This window comes from Lipotes vexillifer, unplaced genomic scaffold (genome assembly GCF_000442215.2).
Source record: "Lipotes vexillifer unplaced genomic scaffold, Lipotes_vexillifer_v1.1 scaffold248, whole genome shotgun sequence".
NCBI lineage: Eukaryota > Metazoa > Chordata > Mammalia > Artiodactyla > Lipotidae > Lipotes > Lipotes vexillifer.
In genome coordinates this window covers 240417-251011 of record NW_006777568.1, presented here as the reverse complement: position 1 = coordinate 251011, position 10595 = coordinate 240417, and the positions used below count along the sequence as shown (strand labels likewise).

General features: G+C 47.9%; 1 protein-coding gene across 1 annotated transcript in view; it reads left to right on the top strand.

The window, feature by feature from the left end:
• The window catches only part of MGMT (O-6-methylguanine-DNA methyltransferase), a 229821-nt gene that overhangs the window by 184789 nt on the left and 34437 nt on the right, over positions 1–10595 (top strand). Inside the window, exon 2 of the mRNA XM_007451185.1 lies at positions 223–383. Within this exon, the coding sequence (XP_007451247.1) occupies positions 223–383 (161 nt within the window). The remainder of the gene's footprint in view (positions 1–222; positions 384–10595) is intronic.

Here is a 10595-nt window from a genome sequence, read left to right as displayed (position 1 = left end):
GTCCTCAGAGCTGGAGGTGAAAGAGCGGGTGGGATGACCCGGGCCGCGGCCCCTGTCCTCCTGCAGGCACCTTTCCGCTGTCCTGGCGCAGGCGAGGCGTGCATACCTGCAAGGCAGCTACGGGCTGACCCATTTAGATGCAGTAGGCGTGTTCTGTTTGCTCCTTAGTCACATGGACGCTGGGCCTAGAGGCTGAATCAGCTCCTGTTATCTCTTTTGCAGCCCCGTGGAGGCCCCCGCTCCTCCTGAGCAGCTCGGAGCTCCAGAGGAAGTGACAGAGCCCCTGGCGCAGTGTGCGGCTTGGCTGGGTGCCTATTTCCATGAACCTGCGGTCCTCGAGGAGCGCCCCGTGCCTGCTCTTCACCATCCCATTTTCCAGAAAGGTCAGTACCTCGGCCGCCTCGCAGTGTTTGGTTCAGTGGGGCTGACCTATTGACTGTCACTGACCTCCCAGCTCAGGTTACTGACTACACTGACGTGGCGTTTTCACATCGTCTGAACAGAAGCGGTGTGTGGCCGCACTGAATGGATGGGAGTGCACAGTCTCCACCCGTTCCCAGTGGTTGTGTTAGTTTTGGCACGTGGTCACGTAATTCTTGGCAAAGGCAATAAAAATGATCCATGTAGATCGACTCCTGACTTTCGCTGGCTGAAAGGTTTAAATAGGAACACATCTGAATGGCAGTAAGTTTTTCAGTAAGCTTATTGTTAACTTTATCTGCTTGCCAACAGCACAGAAAACGAGGCTCATACATGGACAGTTAGCCACTTCCATACACTCAGTCAGTGACACTTAACGTTGGAGTGGGTAGCGGCAGTGTGTCTTCTTGAATAAGTTTTCAGTTTAACCCCTCAAACTTACCATAGTTAAATAATTGTATTCTCAAGGGATGAATTATTGTAGGGATGAACTTATTGTCTACATGCGATGTGCTGATGGAACATAAAGTCTGCGATAACCTAAAAACATTTTCCCAGACGTTTTTTTGTAAGCTTTTGTTTGCAGCTTAATTATGGCAACTGAAATCATTCTAGACACATACCAGAGGTTTATTTCGCATAGTGATTTTTTCATGGTCATCTTAATATTAATGAGTGTATACTTACATATAGATATATACGTATAGATGCGTACACTTAAGGAAAAAAAAATTACCCTGAGATTTTAGATGAGGTAAATTTAAAGCCATCTTGAATTTCAAAATGGAATTCGCTCAATAAGTGTAATGGTTCTAATTGCTGCTGTGGCTTTCAGCGAAAATGAACTTGAAGGTGGAGCAGGTTCAGGGGAAGCAGGTAGAAAAGTTCAAGCCAGTTGAGCTAATACCTGAGTTGACTAACAAGGTCCGATGAGTGACCGGGTAGGTAGGACCCTGGACGTTTTTGCTCGTAATGAACTGAAGCTGAGCAGGGTACCACGTCAGCCCCCTTGCATCACGTCGGGCTGTCTCCAGACGGTGTCTTCCATTGGGAGCCCCAGAACGTCTAAAAGGGCGTCTCTAGGACAGGGCGTGAGAGCTGGAATGGGCCTTTGCCCCACGCCCTACTCACGTCCAGAGACCCTCCGTTGTTGCTCCCGAGAATGGGGCCCTCGTGGGCCGAGGTGGTGCTGTGGCCGCGTCGCCCCCCTGCCCAGCACTGACCGCCTGCTCGGAACCAGCACCTCAGGTCGCCGGGCTGAGTCGAGGGTGTGGGTGACCCTCCTCGTGTGCCCCTCCCCATCGCCAGGTGCAGGATGGGGGTCCTGCTGTGGGTTTGTTTTTACAGTAGGGGCTTGGGAACCTTGGAACAGTGAACTCTTCGATCTCCTGTTGCCATTTGGGGGTTACTGCCCTGGCAGGAGCAGGAGAGAACTGGCCGAGCCGCCCTCCTCTTTACATTTATCATGTAAGTGAGCTGAAATTTAAGGATTAGAAATTTTCAGAGCAGAGAAATTACAAAACCAGGTCAGGAAGGACCTGTATGATCTAATGAGAGGGTCAGCAGGGGATGAGCTTATAAAATCCTGAAGTCCTGTCCTCAGTGCTTGAAGAGAGCTGGGACCACTCTCACCCTCCCGCCCCCCTCCCCCGCCTTCCCGGCTCTGGGCCCGAGCTTGGCCATCTTCTCTGCCAGCTGGTCATGGTCATGGTCATGGTCATGTTCATGGTCATGGTCATGGTCAGTCTAGGCAACCAGGACAAGCTGCAGGTAGGCACTGGGGAAGGATGAAGTCCGTCCAGTCACCCAGTAGCCCATGCCCTGTTGGACAAGCCCTGCAGAGCTGGTGGACACTCACTACTGGGGCCAGGTCCCCTCCAGCTGGGTTTTGGGGTGAGGGCAGCCTCTCGCACCGCCCTGGTGGCAGGAGGTCCCCCAGGCTAGGCCCGCGCCCGCTGACAGTTAGTGGTTGCTGTAGGGCCAGGTTTTCCCACGCAGCAGCATGTGCCAGCCAGGTGTTTCTAATTTAGCTCACTCACACCTCCCAGGCAGGGACCAGGTGTGGAGATTTTACATTTTAAGAAGGGAGGTGGTGGATGGTTGTAATATGATTGCTAACACGGAGTTAATTGGCACTAACCCCCAGATGTGGTGACACCCCTTTCTGTCCAGCGGTGGTTGGCTTTGCTCTCTTTCTCTGTGTCCCTTAGCCAGTGAAATTGTGGTGAGCAGAAAAGGCCCACACAAGGAAAGTGCCCTGGCAGCCCCAGAGCTTCGAGAAGCTGTGAATCAGCACAAGGAAAGAAACCGTTGCAGATGGGGAGGAATGGGTGCGTTTATCATGGAATAAATGCTTCCTTGACAAATGCTATTTTCTGTGCATCTCAGATTTTGAACACGTTTAACATCCTTTTGGGTGTCATTTTTCATCATATTCCTCTGAGATTTAGAGCAGACCTCCGTTTCAACTTGGTTAGAAGCGTTGTGATAACTGAGCTAGCTCCTCCTTGAGTTCAGCACTTCTGCAGATAACTCCCAGAGCCCGGCCTGGAAGGCTCTGGCCTTTGCTCCGGCTGCGCTATCTGTTCCACTACCCCGGGCCTGGCCTGGCCTGCTGCTGCCCAGAGGCCCCTCTGCTCGGGCAAGACCGCTCATCTCTCAGGCTCCTTCCTCCAGATCAGTGTGGTGTTCTCCATCTAGTTGTTTTGTTAGGCTGGTCACAAAGCGGTGCTGAGTTGAACCATATGGAATTGCCATTTTGTAGGTTAAAACATCAAATATTGGAAATTTCATAGCGTTCAACTTCTTATCTTGGAGGATTTCTGAAGTCTGAGTAGGAACAAGTTAGTTATCTAGGTATTTCTGGCAAGAAACCGTTGAGCTGTCCTCCTGACCAGAATCCTGGAGGCCTAGGTGGCTGCCTTTTTCTTGGGCCGCAGCAGGTGGGGTTTCTCTGTGGGAAAGAGAGGCCGCAGTTACCGGGGGTGAGGTTCGTGGTGCTTTTGAAGAAATGAAAGTGAAACGTGAGTGTGAATAAGAAGTATTCTGATTCCTTCTGGGATTGTTGTTTTAGTCATTTAATTTCAAAAACAAATTAATGTTTTGTTTTCTGAGTTTCGTGAAGGGAGTTTGTGTTTTCCTAAGGAGCTAGCCATCTTGTAATGCAGTGAAGCATTTAGGGAGGTCGGGTCCTCCCTATAATATAACCTCTTAAAAAGGCCAGGTTTGTTTATTTTGAATTCATTTTTCTCCGAGAAATAGTTGTTTAAGGAAGCCATTATTCCTGAAATAAATCTTACTCTTTCTTTCATAATAAAATATCATTTAAACTTATTTTCTGTGAATACTCCCTCACTTCTTTATTTTTACTTATAAAAAATTTTAGCTTCTTTGTATAATATGCATCTTAATGCTTGTAGCCTTAGAGATGGATCGCGAAAGCAGTTGGAATGACTGCAGCAGCGCTGCACCGAAAGCAGCACTTCACAGAGTCCCAGAAGAGCAGGCCTACGAAGAGCTAAGATCTGCTTTCAGACCCAGGACGTGTGTGTAGACACGTCCTTCCCTCTGCCCCTGAAGACCCTCCTGGGCAGGTGTGGCCAGGCGATGGGCGGCAGGCCTGCCAGTCGTGCGGCTTTGTGCTTTTCCTGCCAGCCTGGAGTGCCCTCGCTGGGCAAGTGCCTGGCCTATGCTGAGGACACCACAGGAGGCGGTCCCCAGGGCAAGTGTGGAGGCCCTTGACTGTCCTCCCGTGCGGCGGCCTCACACATGACGGTCTTCAACAGATGAGTTCTGCGTTGTCTTTTCAAAGTGACTGCAATATTCCCTTTGAAATGAAATATTTAACACTTTTATAACTCCTTCGTCACAGCTATTAGCTTGTAGCTATGACATCCAGCTGCATGACAGTAGTAAAATCTGCATTTTTTTAAAACCTGCTGGCTAGAGGGAAGTTTCTTTGCAACTTCTATTTCAGAGACTCTGTAAGGAGTCTTGTAATTCTGTATCCCTGTCAAACCCCCTTTCAAAAGGGCCTCTAGAAAACCCTACCAGTCAGTTAGGGGAAAGGCCCTTTCAGGGCGAATGAATTAATTTCCCCACTGTGTCCTAAATGTGGGGTCCCACTGAGCCCCCTTCATTCAGTGCCCTGGAGGCCTGCCTCGGTGTTCATGTCGCCTTACACGCCATAAAGCCAGCCCAGTCAGCCTCTGGAGGGTGTTGCAGCAGAGAGGAGAGCATCTTCTCTTAGGCTCCCTTCTAGGTCCGCAGCAGGAGGCAGCTTTGTGCTTTCGGGCAGTTTGTACTGGTATTTTTCCTGAATTTAAAAACAAAGAATTACAATTTAAAGAGAAAATAGCTAAAATAGGAGGTGCTTTACAGGTTCCGGTTGATAGCCATCGCTGTTCTCCTGTTTTTGAAATGAGGGCTTCTAAAACTTGTTGACCTTGCTGAGATATTACCTGGTGGGACTGGAAGGTTTATAAACCTTCCGGTGCCCGTTTACTGATTAGAACAAGCTAAGGCTTGCACTTAAATTAAGTGGGAAGGAAACAGCTGGTGAGAACGTACTTCTTTCAACCCTAGAGCTGCTGAGCTGCTTTTCAGGGCTAATAGACGTGGAGATCTGGGTCTGTGGCCTTCTAAGGCTGAGGATGGGAAAGGTGAAATGAAAAGACCAGATCAAAAGCCTGAGAGCGGGTGGCAGGCCACGGAGCCCAAGGTGCCGGGAAGGTGGTTGGAGGTCTCAAATCGATACAGGAGGCCACCTCCAGGAGCGGCCCATCACCTCTTTCATGGAGAGTAAAATCCAGTGTGTTTTTGTGGTTTAGAACCATGAGAGAAAAGAGATAAGTGGGAATGTTTATGAACAAAAGCAAGGCAGGACTTGGTGAAAGCAAACGATCCACGGGGCGTAGCGCGAGTCCTGGGGGCGACAGAGGTGGGGTTAAACTGCCTTCCTCATCGGGGTGTTCGTTTGTTTGCAGCTGACCCTTCAGGGCTTCGTTAACCCGTCTCCAAGGATCCCTCCCCGCTAGGACCAGGAGGCCAGTCCCACACTGTCGTTCGTCCCTTTGCGGAGCCGTTCAGGAGAGCCCTGCTTTTCTCCAGGCGGCCCCTCCATCTGGCTCTCACGGGAGCCAGCAGCTGCCATGCATCCCTTTCCTAGTGGACGGGAGCATCTTCATGGGCTCGACATCCTCTCCTGCCTGCCTGGCCCCTGCCGTTATTTGAATATTACGTCACTTACAGCCCCTCAGCGGAACAAAAATTAGATTCCCGGAATTCTGTGTTCCACATTGAGGGTTTCTCTGGGTTGGGGGCTCCCAGCCTGGGCAGAAGGAGCATCATTTCAGCAGGTGGGACTGTGTGAGGCCGGCCGGGCCAGCTCAGAAGCAGTCAGTGCACTGCACTAGGAGCTCTTCACCGCAGCTATCGGCAACATTCTGGTGTATTGAGAGGTTCACGGGCCAAAGAGCGTAAGGTTCCGATTATGTCTGAGGGTCATTATTTTTTATATTTTATCTTGATGCAGTTTCCTGCCTGGCGATTGTTATTAGGTAACCACATCTTGAACTGGGAGAGAGTCTTTAAAGTTTCAGCTGAGACTCGTTCAAGCAAACAGCTTCTTCAGGCTAGTCTGGTAGCTCAGGCCCTTCCTCTGGGAGTGTATGTATCAGAATGCTCTAGAGAGCTTGTTAACAATAGTATGCCTGTAATTTCTAAAATCTTGCAAGAGACAACTCTCTCTCTCTCTCTCTCTCTCTCTCTCTCTCTCTCTCTCTCTCTCTCTCTACACACACACACACACACACACACACACACACACACGTGTTTGTATCCATACGCACACACATGTACATGTGTGTATATGTAGTATATGTACCTATGCGCTATTTTGAGAATTATTGCCTTTAAAGGAATTTATTAAAATGGATCTAGCTCTTCTGAGTGCTTTTGCTGCGTGCTTCACTCTATACAAAGGTTAACACTCCTAATTTAATAATGATTCCGTTTGAGACATAACTGCATATTTAAGAAGTGTTTTTGCTGTTGTAATCAGCAGCTTAAATAAGTTCTAGGTTGCGTGTGCATGTCTCCCTGCGTTTGGAGCTTTGCACATAGCCAGGTGAAAAGGTGGGAGAGCCCATGTATCCTTCACTTTGGAGTTGGGAAGACTGGGCGAGACAGGCGGCACGTCAACACCTCCATTGCCGGGTATGGACGCACATCGGGACGATGCCCCCCGAGAGCCTGAAGAGCCTCGCCAGGTGCTGCCACGTTGCCAGGATACCCCAGGGTAGAGTGCCGGCACAAAGCTAACCAGAGCCTTCAGAAGGCGTCCCGATACTTTGACCCAAAATGTGTCTTTTCTTTGAAATAGCCACAGCTGAGTGAAGCTTTAGATTCTTCTGGAGACCCACGAGCAGTGGAAGTGGCCATTAGAGGGGAGAGAGGGTCTTCAGGTTCTGGATGCTGACCTAATTCTCCGCATACCTAATGTGGAACTTGTCCTGGGACCGCGGTGATAGAGTGTAAACATTCACATACCCGACAGTCGCCTTACACTTACCTTAGGGAGAAAGCGTAGTAAAATGCCCGCCCCCACCCCCACCCCCAGCCGTGGGGCGAGAATTTAGTCTGTCGATACCTGCTCCTGAAGTGCCGTCGTGGCTGGAACAGAACCACAGCCTGCTGGCCTCCGAGACAATGCCTGGTGTCCCTGTGCAAAGAGCCCTCTGACTGATCAGTAATTACCAGGGTATCCTGGGTAGCCTAGTTCAGTGGAAGTTTCCACCTAAATCTAAGAGGTGGTCAGATCCTGCGTTCCCTGAGGTTTCCATAAATCAGGCAAAAAAATTGAACTCGAGAATGCCTTCCCTCAAGGCCACTGGGGTCACACAGTATAATTTAACCAAGCTCAAACGGTAACCAAAAAGCTGGTTTGAAAGTCGGCTACTTTCAAACCTTGTAGGATTTAATGGGGTCTCTATTATAAATAAATAGTACCTAAAATTGAAATTATTACAAGTGTTGCTTTTTTGGGAAAATATTCACATTAAAACATGACTATTACCTGTAGCGTAGCAATTAAACATCATACCAATGGAAGTGCCTATTAAAAAATAAAAGTCACCCTGATTACGTTCACACGTTTAGAAAGATATTACTTGCAAGGTCCTCTGTTGGATTTGGGTGTATTTCACCTCAAAAAAGGAGTAGAGAATCAAGTTTCTGCCTGCTATAGGGGAAGTAAATTACATTGTCACCGTCTTCAATAATTTTTCATTTGAAATGAGCTTTGAAAAATAAGAATCTTCTAACAAGCCTATATTTTAAAGTGACAGACCGACTTTAAATGTCCTTCCAAGATTTTTATTCCAACTGTAGTCATTATTATACATGTGCTGCTTCCAAAGAGGATGTTTAAATTAATATTTTTGTGGTCGTAAGATGTCTGTTCACATTTTACAGGCAACATTAATGTATCTTGATACCACGCTAGCGATAATAAATAGAATCATCTCTACTACCTGGGTTTATAGAGAAAATGGTATTTTAATACAACGGTGTATAGAACTGGACTATAAGTTACCAACGTTACATGTGCATATATTGGTATAAAACTCATGGCAGTAATGCCGTCAAACTATTTGTAGGATCCCAACGTGTAAAAACTATTACTTAATTTAAATGCTCTATCAACATAGGTTTACTTGCAACCCTTATGTTCAAGATGACTCAGAATGTAAGATTTATTGAAGGTCACGTTTCAAACGTCAGAATGGAAAAGTGAGGTGTTGACGTGGAGAAGGATCATCTGTCTTTCCGAGGTGTGAGGCCATCGGTGTGACCTCATGACCGTGAGGGGTGGGAATCTCCAGGGCAGAGCAGACCTGCTGGAGGCTCAGCTTCTGGGGCATCATGTGATGTTTTAAGGCCACAGAATAAAGTGCTTCTGAAGAAGAAAACTGAAGAATGAAGGAGAGGAAGAGTCTGTTTAGCTCTTCAGTATGTCACTGGGTTATATTCAGATTTTTCCTGCCCTCAAAGTACTGAGGGAAATATCGGTAATGTTTTGGGAAATAGCGTCCCTGCTGAGCCCTGCCCCTCTGCCAGCATCACTGTATTCGGGATCTCTGTTACTACGGCAACTACTTTTTCCTTTCTTGAGCGCTGCTGTTTGTCATGACACAAACACATCGTGTAAAGGACGTGTCCCAGACTTGGGGGGAGCGGGCATTGCCTGCTTTTTCCTAAAAACACACACTCCTCCCTCAGCTGCGCTGTGAGGTCCAGCAGCAGCGTGCCCTTTCAGCCTGTCCTCAAACAGTGTGAAGGAGACCCAGCATCTGCGCTTTGGAGACCCGGGGCTCATTGCTTGGCCAAGAGGTATACTTTTCATAGAGAATTCGCATCTCTTCCTCTTTGTAGAATAAAATATGCAAGAACCAACATAAATGGCATGTCCCCCCCCCCCTTTTTTTTTTTTTCAAGAATTGGGCCTTTGATGTTCAAGAGCAGCTAATATTAAAGGCCATCCCTAGCAGGCTGTAGAAACTGAACCTATTGCATGCCCCCCCCCCCCTTTTTTTTTTTTTCAAGAATTGGGCCTTTGATGTTCAAGAGCAGCTAATATTAAAGGCCATCCCTAGCAGGCTGTAGAAACTGAACCTATTTATGACAAATGTATAACAGCACAAATCTCGCTGAATATGATGGTATCATTAGTTTGTGAATCGCATCCTTGAAAATAACTGTGGAGGAGCCAGATCGGTTTAGAAGAAGATAACAAAATGGTTTAAGCTACTTAGGTTGAATGCCAATTATATTTTAATATTCAACTGAGCATATTTTACTAAGAAAAAAGGCCGCATTGACGCATGCATAACTCATTGGCAGCGTCGGCCAGCTGTGCCACTCTACTCTCCGAATCACTTTGTGCATTTTAGTAGCATGGTAATTTAGTAGAGAACTACCTGAGTGATGGCATTTTCAATGAGCAGGTAATCTACAGAGAATTTTTATATGGTTATGAGTTCTGTGCTTCAGCCCGGCAACACAAAAATACATCAAGACCAATTACGGTATCAACTTTCAGTGTGGTACCCTCGCCACGCAAGTGCATGTATTTCTGCCCCAGGCATTTCAAATTGCATCTAATTTGAAATCTTTGGGGTTTTAATTAAATTTCAGAATATATGGAATTCTTCATTAGTACCTGCTCTGAATAGCAGATTATGCTTCTCTCGGTTTCTCGTTAAAGAAGTAGGCTGTGGTAAAAAGCATGTTCAGGAACCAATCATTTGTGGGGCCTGGGTATTGGAACAGAAATAGTGAAATGCAAAATAATATCCAAAAGATTATTAGTCCAGGGAGAGTCTCTTGATTTGTATTTTAATGGAATTTTACATTTCTCTTAATGATTTGCAAATTGTCCTCTGATTATAAGATGCATTAAGCTTTTCACTTTAATGGCAGAGACACAGCCATTAGCAGAATTTTTTTTTCTGTCTCCTTTTTAGAGTGCTTCCCTGCAGCAGATAAATATTGAAACCATTAACACCTTTTGATGTTCGTCACAGCCTGCGTCTTGGACCCACGCGCGCACGGCTCCCGAGGTCTCTCAGTGTTAACACGTGGCTGGGGGCCCCTGACTCTCCACCCGCTGTGCTTCCCTTTCTAGAATATGGGATTCGTCGCATTTAGGGTTTCATTAGTGGTCTTGCTTATTTGGGTTAAAGCTAACGCGTTTCAGTATTATTAGTGGCCCCATCTGTGTTAATAAAAGCTGTGCTGTCAGCGTGGAGGTTGACGGTGGTCTGCAGGGCTGGAGCGAGGGGGAGCCTGCGCAGCCCCGGAGAATCGGGAAGGAGCGCCCCCGGCACCGTCTCCCCGCACGGAGCTCGCAGAGGGCGCCGGCTGCCTGGGCTGACCGCACTCCACCCTGACCGCAGAGCACCTGCCTCTGGCTTGGCCTCTGAGATACTGTCCGCCCAGGTGGGCGGGCCACACGGAGCCGCAGCAGAGGGAGAGGGGCTCCAGGAGGAGGGGCGGCCCCCACCTGCCTCCAGCCAGCCGTCCGGTCCGTTGTCCTTTCGTTCACTGCCTCGTGGGTGTGGGTTGAGCACCAGAAGCCATCGTTCATCGTGCCGTGGATACAGTTACGGATGAGG